We start from the raw sequence: 17,153 nt of genomic DNA on the forward strand, positions 1-17,153 counted from the left end.
AAATACGAAAATTCGAAAAGACAGCGCAATGAAAAATCAAAATAATGTCTTTCAAAACTATTACAAAACTAAATATGATGCAATATAAACTCAGCTTCAGACCAGGGTTGAAACACTTCTAGTTGTCTGTATAATGAGGTGATTCGATTTGATTGATTTTGATTTTTGGTGTTTAACGCCACTTTTAAGCACCGCTTTTGGGCTATTTCGTGGCGGCCAGTTTTTATTGGTGGAGGAAGCCGGAGTGCCCGGAGAAAACCACCGACCTTCGATAGGAAAACTGACAATCCTAGTCAATTAAGATTTGAGTCGAGTGCACCCGCACGAGCGGGGTTCGAACTCACAACCTCAGTGTTGACTGGCTGAGGTGATTCGAAGTGTCAATTCTAATTAGTTGTTATACATTGATTGGTATATCAATTGTGGAGAATAGATAAGGGTTTACATTGTAACAAACCAGGAAAGTTAACTTAGAAACGGTAAAAAGTTAAATCACAAAAATACTGAACTCCGAGGAAAATTCAAAACGGAAAGTCCCTAATCAAATGGCAAAATCAAAAGCTCAAACGCATCAGACGAATGTTTAAAACATGTCAACGATTTTTTTTAACATATTGATTAAAGCCTGCTAATTTATACATTTTTTTGTTTAAATTATGAATCATTAAACAGAAAAAAGTAACAATATGAATATATTAAAGTCGTTTACAAAGAGGTCTTAGTACGACATTTTATGGTATCAACTATATAAAAAGCAAAGTTTTATTGAATACGTATTTAATAGGTAAGTTGAAAACATGAAACCTTATTCCAGTGCATCGCTTGCTAACGAGGAATCGAATTTGCTAGGGACGAGTCGAAATGGACCTTTTAGTTACTTCAAATTTTAGTTTTGTCAGACCTTTTTGTATTCAAACCAATAATCGTTTGCCTTTTGCGATTTGTTCTGTTACTACACACTTTAAACTTCGCCAATAGTTGACTGGATCTTAACAGGACAACCACGTCATAATAAGCTGAAAGTGATATTAAGGCGTTTTAACCATTTTTTTTTGGCTGGGAAACAATGACCATTGATATCAAAGGTTATAAGCAACAAAATTAAAAGATTTGCAGATACCGGTACCACAAATTCCGCTGTACACATTGAACCCTGCTTACAGGGTCAATTACGGAATTTACAAATAGACTTTTCCGAAACAATACTATATCTTCAGATTAAACAATAATGGAAGGAGTGTGGGTGGAATTGTGGGTAAAAACCTCAATGACATAATACTTTTATAAATCTACTATGTCTCTTCAGTTAACATTCAGTGAGAGATAACGTGAGCGATATTCAGTTTTATTTTCATTTTATTGCTTTAAACGTTGTTAATTATTGCATTTGTTCACATACAGAAACAATTAACAGAACCGATAACACCCATTATTATATAATGATTACAGTGTATCACGTGCACATGTATTTATTACAAATGAAAGGTAATGTGTAACGTGAAATTAAATAAACACTTTAACTGTCAACTTGAAATATGGTGTTGATAATTGTTACAATCTTTATTTTCAATTTAGAGTCGAAAGTTAATTATTAAGATAAGTTATTAACCATAAATAATTTAATAGTAGAAACATATCAGGAAACTCATTAAAACTTTCAACAAGATTTCATATTTCATCCAAATTTAAGAAAGCATTCCTGATGAAGGTAAATCAAGAAAAGTGTTATGGACGTACGCAATTTATAAAACGTTTATTTCACTTTCTATAGACAGGTTACACCAATCAAAATTGGTAGCAGTCGAAGGTACTATTGTAATTGACTATCAGGAGTTAGTCTTTCGTTGATAAATTATTGAAAAACTATAAAGTCCAAACTCCCTCATGCAAAGTTGACTAAAGAAGAATTTGGCTATTCTCTTAAGATCCATCTTGGTCAAATAGCCCTCATATACCCAGAAATCAATGCAATCTTGGCCCTCAAATGTTGTGGATTTGAACGTTCTTGACAAGGAAATACAGTATAGCGCTTCGGACAAAGATTGAGCAACCTGAACCCCTCCATAAAACCACAGGTGAATTCAGGTGCTACGGAAGGGTAAGCAGTTCCTGCTCCACACAAACATATTATTTTCATTCACACGTGAAATTCGCGATAGATCCTATGTAAAATATAGTAACCGACAGTAGAATTTCATGTTTATTTCTTTTCAAAATGATTTGACGAAATCGATCTCAAAATAAAAAAAAAACATCTTCAATTGTATTTTTCAACATGGTGTATTTTAGAATTTCTTTTATTTGCATTATATTAAGTTGTATTTACTGCAGTGTTGTTTTTACATTGCTCATTAACTTTTTTTCTCCAAGAAGATTTTTATGTATTTACATATATTCGAATGTTAAATCCCTTTGTTACCAGAACTAATAAAAAAAACATCAGTTTGTAGATTCAGGATTGCCGCTCTGAACTTACCAGTGTATTAAATTTCATCCTTTGCAATCATCCTAATCAAATATTTCATGTCTGCTCAGAGGGTAACATCCTGATTGCTTTTATATCTGAAACTTTGAGATTTTCTTATGTGGAGAAATGTGATTGTACCGCGGTTGTAAGGATATGAATAAGTACTAAATTAAGCCAAATAGTTTTGACTGACCCCTGCCGACCACACAAACACCCAATTTTCATTTTACTTTTATTTGAGACAGCAAAATCATTCATTGAATTTAAATGCATCAATTTAAAAAATACTATTGAAATTTCATGCATGGATAAAAATAGCTATTTTACTCTTAACCAGTCGTTGCACAGCTACTTTTTTGTAGCTTGAACAAGCTTGTTATACATTTTCCGTGGTTGATAGACAGATATCATGCCAATGAACGTAAAAAATGAGCCAAATTCAACATTCTGAGTATCAAAACAGACATCTCAAATTTGTGTAATCTTCATAATGAGCCAAAAAATAATGATTATCTATAATCAACTATCACAATTAAATGCTATCTTTTAACTCAATGTATTTGTTCCGCCAAATGTTTTTTATAGTTGAGATGTGGTATGCTTGTCAATGAAACAACTACACACCGGAGACTAAATGACGTAGATGTTTGCACCTAACCGTACGACCTTCAATAATGAGCAACTCCTATACCGAATAGTAAGAATTAAAACGTCTAGACATGAAAAAATGTTAAAAAAAAAATCAAAGAAGAAAACCAACAAACTGATTTTTGTACAATATATGCATAAAGCAAACGTTATACCCAAAATGATACAAAACGTTTTTCATAGCCTTCATGTTTCTTGTCCTCAAATCAACCCAAAGTTTTAAAAAAGGAATGATTACATGTACGCTATATTGATCTTATCGTTAATGAACTGTCAAAGGTTTTATTAAACGCAGTGTACCAGAAAAGAAAAAAGTAGTAAATTTTCACCTGATTTAGGTGAACAGATGTTTGATATTTAAATTATTGAATATGTAATAAGGTTTCAAGCAGTTTTAGATAAAAGAAAGACATATTTTAAATCCAGCACAAAATTTAGTAAAAATGTTTTTAATTTCCAACACGTTACACATTTTTCAGCAGATTATTACATTGTTTATATGAATTATACAAAAATTATACAAGTTTTACATGTCGTGATATATACAAGGCAGCTGACTTTTTAAGTACGTTAACTTATGGTCAGTGGGTTCAACTAAATACTCAAGAATTGATTATAAAGCATATTGTACAGCAATAACCCTGATTGGTGTAGTTATAGCTTTCTGATTGAAAACACAGAAATCGTTTTCTTTACTTACAACAATAATTGCAAGATTAAAGGTTTTTCAAATATAGACACAAGTCGCCTATTCATTCAATATACACATGCACTCAGGGTTTTACTATCAAACGTTACGATATAGTGGTTTTAACTCCACTCTAACATTCATAGTGCAATATATGAGATCTTCGTCCACTTAAAAGAGCAAAAATTGACAAGCTACAGCCATAAGTCGTACGTAGAAAAACAAGACACCATCATGGACAAATGAAAAACGCCTAGAGGAAACACAGGTCCGCTACACTACACAGTGAAACTACAAACACTACACAGTGAAACTACAAATTGAACAACATAAACCACGTAAAAACCGGAAGTGAACTCAGGTACTCGGACTGAATGGTCGACAGTTCCTGCTCCACAATAGAACGTTCTTTTTCTATCAAATTCTCATGTTCTCGTCCAGACTATGCATGTACTACTTGCCACTGGACTTCATTGCACGAATATCAGATGTTTATTTTAACAAATAATCATATAAGCACCCGTCAATCGATCTATTACTTTAAATAACATAGTAAATTGCATTACATTACTGCACCTGAAAAACAGGATTGCAGAAACAATTAAAGCTGTGCCATAAACTGTACTTCTGTCTGTTAACATGTCAGCTTTATTATAAAGTTTTATTTTTACAGATAAATGATGTACGGAGGTTGGCAATGATTCTGATTTTTATTTTGAAAAAAAAAGGAATGTCATGTGATATATTTTAAATTAAACCAGATGCTGTTATTCTAAATCTAGTTTTACATGGTTCAGGAAATATTTATCTACTAATGAGACTCATAATATTTTATTTCATTCTATTTTTTTACTTTTGTGGAAAAAAAATCTGCCAGCTGTTTGCACATTTTATGTTCTACCAAATTATAGATGCACGGAAGCTTGCGATGTGATAATTCAATTGAAAATATAAATTACTCCGATCTGTTATTTAGTAATTTAATCAATTTTACTTTATGAATTATATTTAATAGGTTTAAATGCAAGTTGTTATGATTGACTGTTATATTTTTATTAAGTTCGTTTTGTTAGTTTTTGAATATTGAAACTGAACATCCAGCATTAGTGTAATCCATGAAAGACTTCGATGATTAATAAAAACATATCACAATTAGCTGTTTCAGAATCATGTTCATGCCTAAAAATGAAAAGATCGTAACGTCATTGGTTCGGGTTGAATTAGGACTGAAAATTCATCAGCAGTTGCTTCAATGCTAGTTCAATAATTCTGCGCTCTCTAGCGACAGCCACCATATCGAAGATAATGTAGCAAACAAAAATCGGCGGAATATAACCACTGAAATATTCGGGTCTACTCAATGATTGAAGGATATCAAATTAGTTAAAATGACGATTAATTAAGAGACAGGTAAAAATTCAGAATATTTATTGTCAAAAAAGAGAAGTTGGAAGTTCGCAAATGTGACAGCAATCCAATGACTCAAATAACCAAAAAGACGTTGAGTCTAAAAGGTTGATATACCGTATCTCAGGATAGACGGGTTGATATACCGTATCTCAGGATAGACGGGTTGATATACCGTATCTCAGGATAGACGGGTTGATGTACCGTATCTCAGGATAGACGGGTTGATATACCTTATCTAAGGATAGACGGGTTGATATACCGTATCTCAGGATAGACGGGTTGATATACCGTATCTCAGGATAGACGGGTTGATATACCGTATCTCAGGATAGACGGGTTGATATACCGTATCTCAGGATAGACGGGTTGATATACCGTATCTCAGGATAGACGGGTTGATATACCGTATCTAAGGATAGACGGGTTGATATACCGTATCTCAAGATAGACGGGTTGATATACCGTATCTCAAGATAGACGGGTTGATATACCGTATCTCAAGATAGACGGGTTGATATACCGTATCTCAGGATAGACGGGTTGATATACCGTATCTCAGGATAGACGGGTTGATATACCGTATCTCAGGATAGACGGGTTGATATACCGTATCTAAGGATAGACGGGTTGATATACCGTATCTCAGGATAGACGGGTTGATATACCGTATCTCAGGATAGACGGGTTGATATACCGTATCTAAGCATAGACAGGTTGATATACATATGTCAAGCTTAAAATCGCCATGAGTCTTTTCCTTGTGCTTGTCATAGCAAACTTGAAGTTCCATCACAAAATGATACCTTTGGTGAACACATTTTTATTTTCAGGCGAAATGATGACAAGTAACTCAGTAGAACATAACATTGCAACATTTTCCAATTTGTTATATTTTTATTAAGTTCGTTTTGACTGATTTTGTCCAACACATAACGGGTAAAGATGTCTATCATACAGTTAGATCAATCGGCAATATCTTGTTTCGTGAAAGTCTTCTGACAATATGATGCACTAGATAGACACACATTATACTTGCTTTTGCGTTTACGTAGTGCAAGTTTTCTACAGACATCTTTCAAACATGACACACATTTTATTTTTTTTACCCACATTTTTTGCATGCTTTTAAGTTTTGTTTTGATGTGCATTTTTATAGCACTACAAGGAGCTCCATTTTGGATTATGTTTGTTTCTAAATGGCTTCATTTTGGAACAGTGATTATAATGTTAAATGTTTATTTAATTCCATGGTTACAAGTTATCCTCGTTTGATTTAGAAGCCGTATACAATTTTATGTTCTTTGTTCTTACATAAAGATTAAAGACTGTTTTGATGTGAAAATTGGTCGCACTACAACGAGTCCCAATCGGAAAATGTTACTTTTCTTAATGGGCATATTTTCGAAAAATGAATTATATGTTTAATGTTAATTTGTTTGTTTTTTTAATTCCGTGAACACAATTAGTTCCTATTTCATAAAGATCCTGGATACAATTTCCTATTCAGGTATTCTTATATAAAATACCACAATATATTACAAAGAGAAATCAGAATGCTAACAATCCATAGGAAAAGAAAAAAAAAGACCATATGTTTATTTCTTTTCATTTTTGTCGGGAAAGGGTCGTTGCATCAAGCTACATTTCCCAAACCTACCCGCTTGTCAGGAAGGATGATTACACACACAAAAGGGAAAACACATTTTAACTAAACATGATATACAGTTGGGCGCCATTTTAATATCAAAATCATTATTGTCAAATAATTTGATCTATCAACTACACATCATAATATTTTTATTGACAACCAATCATTAATTAATGACAAACATAAGATTTTAAAAAAATCCGCATCAATGTTCATAAGAATTTCTTAGTTTCATTCGGTATTCGCGCCATCTTTAAATTATCGGTTCTCTGACTAGCTAAAATTCGATTGGTTGAATTGAGATATAGAATTTTGTACATATCCCGGACAGGAGATTTTAAGTTACAGTCTGGGTATTTAAGACTGCTAAGCAATCCATACCTTTTTAAAAGGTTAACATTGTTTGTACTTGTTTTTATCCTCGGACAAATCTACAAAGAAGCGGACGAACGACAAAGAAAAATGCTATGGCCTATCAACACAACAGAAAACACACTAGAAAATGAACTATACATACAAATAATGAAACCGGAGAGTATTCTTGTGCTCTTGAAGGGTTAATTTCCAGTTCTTTTACTTTTTAGGGAGCTACCATTTGATTTTTATGGGGGGGGGGGGGGGGGGGGGGGGGGGGCTAGGATGAAATTTAAAAAAAAGGCAGGACAAGAGTTTTGAGTAAAAAAAAAAGGCAGGATGAGCAACTTGGCAAAAAAAAAAAGGCAGGATGACAATTTATGCAAAAAAAAGTCAGGATAAACTATTAAAAAAAAAGGAAGGACCGATTAGAGTGGAAAGTAAAAAGGCAGGACAGAGATCACAACTAAAAAAAAAATGCAGGACAAAAGTTTTCATCCTAGCCGTTATTGTTGTACTATGTACATTGTCTCCAGTTATTGTTTTACTATGTACATTGTCTCCAGTTATTGTTTTACTATGTACATTGTCTCCAGTTATTGTTGTACTATTTACATTGTCTCCAGTTATTGTTGTACTACGTACATTGTCTCCAGTTATGGTTGTACTATGTACATTGTCTCCAGTTATTGTTTTACTATGTACATTGTCTCCAGTTATTGTTTTACTATGTACATTGTCTCCAGTTATTGTTTTACTATGTACATTGTCTCTAGTTATTGTTTTACTATCTACATTGTCTCCAGTTAATGTTTTACTACGGCTATAGAACACTTCCAGTTATCATTATTTTTTTAATGTATTTTTGCACAATGTCGATTTAATGTATATTACGTTTCTTCACAATCAAGGGCTCAATTAGGGGAAAAAAGCCAGGTTAACTTTTGGTGTTAACATTTTAATGGCTATTGTTGTAGACATTTTTTGGCTGCAGTTAAAAAAATACATCAATACTAGATTTGTTTATCGTCATCAAACTGTTAAAGGGCTCGTACGGTACACCTCGCATATCCTCAGTTCCTAAGCCTCATCTAAACAAATGGCTATTTTTCTGACAATGACCTTATATCGTATATATATTTATAGAAATCGTAGTGACAGTCACACTGTAATCAAATCATTTTTATATGTCAAAATAATTGAAGTATCTCATTTGCAAAGGCTTCGGAAGTCTGTTCCTTGTGATTTATGTCACGTGATTTGTGTCTCATCTTTGATTCGAAAAACAATTCCGGACAAGGTGGAAAATCGTTGAATATAGATTTGTTCAGATATTACCAAAACATGAAAATGAGATGTGAAGTATACGTTCACGAGACAAAAAAACAAGCGGCAAAAATTGCTTACAGGGTAACATAATAGTCTTCAACACAAAACAGGTGTCATAGTCCTACACGATATACCAAGCTCTACAAAAGTTGAGATTGACTTCATTTACGTTTAGTGGCAAATGTAATAAGAACGTTCAGAACAAGTACAAATTAACAATAAACTCAATAGGTAGGTATGCAGGGAAGGAACTTCTAACTGCCACTGGAAAAATAAATTTTGGTTACCAAACTAAATAATCAAAATGGCGAAAACATTAAGATATGACACAATCCGTGCGACAAGTACTGACGAGGTTACCGACTTTGGACTTGCATACATATTGCAATGAAATTTAACCATGATATCAAATTCATTTGTTTTTTTTTTTTTTTTTTAAATAGCGATATTGATCAGGGAAAAAGACTGGTTTGAAATTTAAAAAAAGGGATGTACAAGAACAGGACAACAAACACTTGATTAAGGGAGCTACCATTTAATTTTTATGGGGGGGGGGGGGGGGGGGGGGAAGGCAGGATGACAATTTGTGTAAAAAAAAGTCAGGAAAAACTGATAAAAAAAAAGGCAGCACCGAATAGAGTGAAAAATAAAAAGATGGGACAGAGATTACAATTAAAAAAAATGCAGGACAAAATTTTTCATCCTCGCTCCCCCCCTAAAAATCAATGGTAGCTCCCTAAAGGCTCGCCGCATGTTACATGTTAATGATTAAAACAAAACTACAAGTTTGTTGTATAACAACCTACTTAGTATCTACAATGGGATCTAGTTGTAGTTTACAAATTTATACATAATAAATCTATAGATTGAATATTAAGTTTGACTTTTATTCAAATACAACTTTAGTATACCATTGAATCATGTTACCGATGGTGAAACATATGTAACTATAATGTTACCATTCTCATTCCGTGCTTATTGTTTTAATATTGATCATTTGCATAACAATAGATGGAAATGTTTTTCTTCGTGAACATTATAGAAAAAAAAAAACAGAAAAGGGAAAACCGATAAGACTTTTTCATAACCAGTGTTTTTTCTTCATCATTAAAACAAATTAAAATTGTTTATTTTAGAGATGTGTATAATTAGAATTCGTTTTTTTTAAATTTTTTAACAGATTTAAAAAAAATCAAGATGTCTCATATATATTTGGTATATATATATATGTTTGGTCAACTTTTAAATGATATAGTTAGTTACCCCCCCCCCCCCCCCCCCCCCCCTTTTTTTTCTTTATGATGACTTTATGATAAACTATTGAGTTTCATGATTAACATTTTTGATAGTCATCGCAAAAAACAGTTTGAAAACGATACCATTCAAAGTACAAAGACACAGTAAATACATGTAACTTATCGATACAATATATCATAATGAGAAAAACTAAAACATTTAAATGCATTTCCTGTCTCCAAGCTTTGCTTACAATGCCTTTTAAAGCTTGGACACAGAATCGGTATCTTAATCAGATTGTAGATGTTAGGGTACATGTACAAGTGCGACTAAGGGAGCTACCATTTGATTTTTATGGGGGGGGGGGGGGGGGATTGGATGAAATTTGAAAAAAAGGCAGGACAGGAGTTTTGAGTAAAAAAAAAGGCAGGATGACAATTATGTAAAAAAAAAGTCAGGATAAACTGATAAAAAAAAAGGCAGGACCGAATAGAGTGAAAAATAAAAAGTCAGGACAGAGATCACAACTAGAAAAAAGCCAGCCCCCCCCCACCCCCATAAAAATCAAATGGTAGCTCCCTAAGAATGTTTGTGAAAATCTGGCGGTTTGTTGCATGGTACCACCTGCAAAAAAAGAGGTGGTCCATATAAATGGTCGCCGATTTTTACATGATTTCAACAACCAAAAAAGAAATTCGAAAAAAGTAGAATTTAGCCCCTGAAATCCCTTGAGTCCGCTTAAAAATACACTTCAACTTAGATGTTCGGATGCTGATCTTGCAGAGTGGTTATATTGATAATGTTTAGTGCATGATTATGCCTTGGTACCTTTGTTCTTAACTGAATAAATGTAATTTCAAATTTCCGTATCAAAAACACAATTCTCTACGTCCTTTGTTCAAACGTCTGAAACATTTTCTATTCCTTTTAGTTAAGATATCTTTTATAGCTACAAGTGAATGAATGAATCTTTTATTCTCATAAACTAAATACAAAGTTACAGAGAATGGTACATATATATACATAAATAGACTAACTATACATGCATGTGTGAAATACTACATGTAAGTTACATATTTTAACTAGGACATACTTTCACATTAATAATTTTAATAAGTTTACACAGTTTTTCTAATTGTACAGTGTTTGTAGAATTGAATAAAACATAAAATTTGTATGTGTTTGGATTTTTCCAAAAATAATTAGATAACAATTTTGTTCTATCTGTTTTAAAACAAGTTATATTCTTTTGTGGCCGAAGCATGTGATAAACTTTTATTTGAGTCGTGTAAACTACAAGATATCTTCAATATTTTTCTTTAATTGTGCCCAAGCGACTCTTTCAAAAGTGTCTATGTTATATATCATCTGAAATTTAGAATATAACAAATACCAAGGAGCCGATAGAGTTGTGTGTGTTTTTGTCAGGTTGTCAAATAAGGTTTCATAAGACGTGAAACTTCTATTTTGACCATTTTGTTTTCTCCATGCAGGGTGTCAAATCATTTCATACTTAAGCTTCGAACATTTTATTCTCGGGACAAACTATTTTTTCTCTCGACTTTAATATATTTAAAACAAAACACTATTTCGTTCAATAACATGAAGGAACAAGAAAGTTTTTCTCTAAAACTCCATGGGGTCCAGGTGATTTAATCCCCTCACTAAATGTTAATGGTAACAAACTATTTTTCACTTCCTTTCGCAGACCATTTCTTTCAAAAGTGAAGAATGAAACAATTTATTAAAAAAATAAACTGCCCCAGCCCCCTTCACACACACATACACACACACACACGCACACACATAAAAGGAATGGTCAATGCCGTAGCTCTTGATTAATTTTCTTTTCTGATGCTTCTATCCTTTATTCTGATTTAAAATCTCAAAATTTGGTTAAATTTAGTGCGAAAGTTATAAGTATGACATATTTAATTCGACATTAACTTGTAACACTGATGCTGTAATAGTGTATGATTTGCCTCTAAAGTAATTTGCCGCTGCATATTGCTAAATGCACAATGAGAGTAAATCATATTATAAAAATTGACATTTTGTCAGTATTGCATGTATTCTAATTTCATTAAAGCATTATCAAAATATTTTGACATTTCCAGGTCTGCAATAATATTTAAGTGTATTTAGAGTGTGTGATATAGATCCTTCTCACATGCTTACGAGTGTATGGTATTGATCCTTCTCACAAACCTTAAAGGGGAAACTAGTATATGCATTGTTAAATAGTAAAATGTTGAAACTCATAAAATATTTCGTCACTAATAAGCAATTTCTTTTTCCTTATTTGCATGACAAATATATCTATTCGTTAAACATTCTAATAAGTTTCTTAGAAGTCACAAATGTATTTCATGTAGTAATCCATTTAAAGCGTGTAGGAATTTAGATTGTTGAAGACCACTAAAAGCTAACATTCATTTTTTCCCTTTAATATATTTTTTTTTTATAAGATTTCCATTCAAGACTGCTAGATAGGGCATACAACTGTCATGTCAGGTCACATTTTTCCAATGTAGCATGCATTTAGAACCTCATTTCAAAGGTCGACTCTCTTATGCTCTTCAACTTCGTACTTTATTTGGCCTTTTTTACTTTTTTATTCGAGCGTCACTGGTGAGTCTTATGTAGATGAAACGCGCGTCTGGAGTACAAAATTGTAATCCTATCTATGATGAGTTTATTTATAGGGTAAGGTTTGGTCCCGAGGGTGACCTTTATATACAGGTTGGACTGTAATATTTTAGGGTCAATAAATCATGTTGGACACAGAGATAGCTATTATCATGATAATATGAATGTGAAACAGACTGAGGGAACAGATTTACAGAATGTCAAACTGAATTGTCAATTAAGAACTACCAGATGTTGTACTTTAAAAATGTGTATGACAACTTCATACATGATAAAGCTTATTTTGTGTATATTAATTGAATTAAAGTGTACAACTGTGAATAACAAGAAAAATGTACCAAACAAACTTTGTTAAAAGGGAGACAAAATAAATATCCAAATGAAAGATAATGATTTAAATGAGATCCCAGATATAACTTTGGGTAAACAGGAAATGGAATATTCAGCCATACATGTGGCTATAGAGGCAAACAACACATCTTTGTGAATTTTTACACTAACATGGGACGGGTAAGCAGTGCCTGCTCCACTTGTGACACCATCGTGTACATATACATATATGATTACGCGTTGACCATAGCTAAAATGAATGACAACTTTACCTAAGTGAGGCCTGTGCTTAATCATAAAAAATTATCAGCTGAAAATATACATTAAATTAACATAAATTAAATCCCTAGGTCAGTTGAACATGCAAAACATTTTTTTATTATGTGGATACGACAGAATCCAAACTATACACCGCGTTTAAAAATACCACTGCATATCAACTTTCTAGTTGAAGATTATCACAATTGGTTTGAATTTCTCGCCATTTATTTTTTACGGTAAGATTAAGGGAGATTCAATTATTTGCAATCCGTTCCTAGCGAAATCTGGTACTAACAATAGAAACATAGCAATCTGAAATTCTCTTAACAAATAGAGGCGAAAACTGCAAAAAGACTCTCAGATCGTTTTTATATATTGGACTTTCAATGGTATTTTCAAACATTGAGTAACATTGTCTCTTAGATAATACTTACCCCCATTGTTTATTCCAATTTTTTCTACTAAAATTTTTCTTTCGTCTAAAACATCTTCCATTTTATAATATTCATAGTTGGTTTCATAGTGTAAAGATGTCGCAAAGAGGTTACAGAACTCCTCTAAAACACCCTTTTGTTCATTTCGATAATAAATAATATATCCGCTTTTCCACCTCATGAATGCAAACATATCCACAATGAAATTTGATAATTTGTTAAAGTTAGTAGGCCCAGCACGTGTTAAAAGAGGGAAATCCGCATTTTTGTTTTTGAAATTACGCGCCATAGCACCACCGGATATTAACGGTAAATTCCAAAACGTTACTTGTCTTGCAACAGGTGCTACGGAATAATCACAGTTCGGACCAAAAAATACATGAACCATTTTCTTCATGTACATTTTGATTGCTTGGTTCATGCCATGAGCATCGGAACATTGAGAGTCAGCGTAACTGACGTTGAATGTAATATTTCGTTCTCCGAAATTATAAGTTTTTATTTTCGATTGTGCAATATCAATTGCAATGCTTATTTTTGAGATTGCAAAAAGTCTTTTCTCGTCAGATGGTAGTATAGTAGCAATCTTAGCCAGAACAGCTTCACATTCTACATGTTGAGCAATGAGTAAAATATTGAAAATAAAAGGCAACATATTTGTTTCCATTTTGAGGTACATTCTTAAAACTATTCGTTGAATGTTTCTTTAATATGCATTTAATATATGCTTTCACAAACTAATTCCGCAAAATCAAATAAGCCAATTCAGTTGGTTTATTTAGGAAATTATAAATTATTTTCATATCAATACTCTTCCTGGTGACGTTTTGAGCTCATTCAATGCATATTTCATTTTAATACTTCAATTATTCTGCAATTTCCTTTAATTAAAGTATTTTTTTCTTGACACTTAAACAATGAAGAGTGATAAAGTAATTACATGTTTATATAGAAATCTGTATCAAAACTCAAGTTGCATTACCTCCAAATCGATTTATACTTCATCATATTATCAACGGAACATGATAATCTAAACCACTTAATCATTTAACGCAATTGAATCCCATTTCATTTTGTCAATTTCACATCAAAATTTTAAATGATTCCTAACAAGTATTAGATAGTGCCTGTGCACAAGTTTAAAAATCAACACGAAAAGAAGAGCGATTTGTATTAGAACAATCTATAAGCACGTGATATATCAAATTTTACGACATTAATTTAGGTAAAGCTCTCTATGTCGAATTCCTCCAATTCTCTCCTCAATAACAACAAATCCATTTGTTATGTGTTTTTTTCTTCCAATTTTTAAATTTTCAATTTCACACGCATATGCTTCTGTCGTTATAAGCAACACTATCTAAATCACGTCTTAATGCTTTGTTCTAGAAATACACTATGCCGTTAAAGTTTTCCAATCTCTTTTTCGGTAAATTTTATTACAACACAAGAATTTCATCCTTATTCGAGCATCACATTCAATTCACATTAAACTGTAAATCCTAAACTCATTTTAGTTACAAAATATCATCTTTTTGCTTGTTAAAGACTGTTTGGAGATTTGACTTTCCTCTTAAGATAAGAAAAAAACTTGTATCGATTCCCCATCAAAGTCAATTCCTAGCTTGGAGAGTGCTTATGTCTACGACTTGTCTTAATCATAAAGTTAATCCTAACACAATCACCTGTTCACTTCATGTCCGTTAGCAACGCCTTTATTCCCAGGAAAATTAATTTGCAATCTTATATTCCATATTTTTTTCACTTCAGGTAAATCGAGTTGTATCTGTTTTAATACATATTCAATTACAAGCAGTCAGCTAATTTAGTCACATCTTTTGTTTTTTGGTTTTTTTTCGAATAAATTAGTTTCGTATTTGTTCTTATGGGAATTATATTACAACTTAATGCATTTTAACAAAGAAATTGATGTTGTTCAAGGTAAGCCTATGTGTTTTAGTGTAGAAACATTTCCCCTTGTGGTTTTCTTATGGGATACAATTTATATACTAGTAATTATAATCAGAAAATAAGCTATGGTATTTTGAACAAAACTATTTGAAATTAAATTTCGTTTTTCAGGAATATTAGTTTTTATTTTGTTTCCAATTTCAGTTTAATGGTGAACTAGTGTATTTATTGCCAAATTTATGAAGAAATATAGATAATTGATAATTACGATACAATGAATTATGCTTTGTTTCATTTTCTGCGCATGCCGCGGATGCAGTTGCAAAATTAAAACCACGTGTCTTGACTTAAATATATTACATAATCAAAAAGATTACCCACTTCAACTAAATGGTTTAAATACAATTTTTGTAACGTGTTGACTCTTTTATCGTTTATTTCCTTCTCTTGTTAAGTGAGTTATAAAAAATATTTGTCGCTTACAATCTTGAAAGAAATAATTTTAGTGAAAGCTATCTGCAAAGACACATACCTAAATCAGCGTTTAAGAATCCATTTAATTGAATGTTCGATAATTATCTATATCCAGGAAAACGTTATATTTTTTCATATCTCCGATGTCAGTTATGTATTTCCAGTCAACTCTTATAAATAAAAGATATGGTGTTTATCTACGAGTATCGTAAATCGTATTGGTACACTTTGACTGTATATCAAAGTCATTCAGTTTCAATCAATAATAATGATTGAAATGTACACCTCTCACGTTTAGATGCTTATAGGTATGTTTAAAAAGGATTATTTCGGTCTGATGAATTAACTTTAAATATAACATTATACATCTTCTGTCAACATCGATTAAATAACAAATTTACAATGTCAAAAGTTTAAAAAAAACTCTCAAAAATCAGTATCATCTAAACACTTGTCTTTTCAAACTCCATCATCTGGGCACTTGTCATTTTTATCGCATCGATTTAAAGTTTAACTATTCGTTTTTATTATAACAGTATTAAAGGATAAAGATTTGTTAGAATCGTATTCGGAAACATAGTCATGTGAAGACAAAGTAGAATGAGGTCTGATTTCCGGATGTCTTGAAATGATCGATTCGTTAAATAGTAATCAGATTCCATCCGTTATTTCTGTATTAACACAGTATAAAAGACGGCATTTAAAGCTACGTATCTACGGTTTACCTGCAGTGTAACATGTAAAAGATTAATTAGTTAGGGTGAGTCTTTTATTGACAGTTCAGACAGGTCTGTTTCTATATTGTTTTTCTTTTTCTTTTTATTGATCTGTGACGTCAATGTTTTCTTTTGTTTTGATCTGCATCAAATTTACCTAATTTTGAACCATTTATTGCTTTGAGGATAAGGTAAAGTAATGATTGCTCTATGCTGAAGACAGTTTTCATTTTTCTATGACCTACACTCTTTCTTTGGAGAACTTTCTTTCTGGTAAGAAATATATCCATATTGTTTATTCTTACACAATATTATGCATATTAAAATCGAATAATGATCAAAGGTAGACTCGAGATGGGAATGGTAGCTTAGACCAGGTTTTTAATGCTATTTTGGAAAATGGAAAACCTAAAAACAATTAATGATTTTGTATCCATAATGGCACTTTTAAATTTTCTTAAATAAGTTTAAACTTTGGACAAGTCGTTTTCTCTTTCGGACAAGTATATTGTCATGTTCACTTTCTCAAAAGTGCAAGTTGTTAAATAAGTAATGTCAACCCTAAACAACTTTTAATTGAATACCATTAATTAGAATT

The 17,153-nt window shown here is 32.0% G+C and overlaps 1 protein-coding gene across 1 annotated transcript in view; it reads right to left on the reverse strand.

The window, feature by feature from the left end:
• Positions 1-15,644, reverse strand: part of LOC127722347 (atrial natriuretic peptide receptor 3-like) — a 143,976-nt gene extending 128,332 nt beyond the window's left edge. The window contains exon 1 of the mRNA XM_052229234.1: positions 13,455-15,644. Coding sequence (XP_052085194.1) covers positions 13,455-14,133 — 679 coding nt within the window. The 5' untranslated portion in view covers positions 14,134-15,644. The remainder of the gene's footprint in view (positions 1-13,454) is intronic.
• Positions 15,645-17,153: the final 1,509 nt, after the last annotated feature.

The sequence above is a fragment of the Mytilus californianus genome, unplaced genomic scaffold (assembly GCF_021869535.1).
Source record: "Mytilus californianus isolate M0D057914Y unplaced genomic scaffold, xbMytCali1.0.p SCAF_12, whole genome shotgun sequence".
NCBI classification, from domain to species: Eukaryota; Metazoa; Mollusca; class Bivalvia; order Mytilida; family Mytilidae; genus Mytilus; species Mytilus californianus.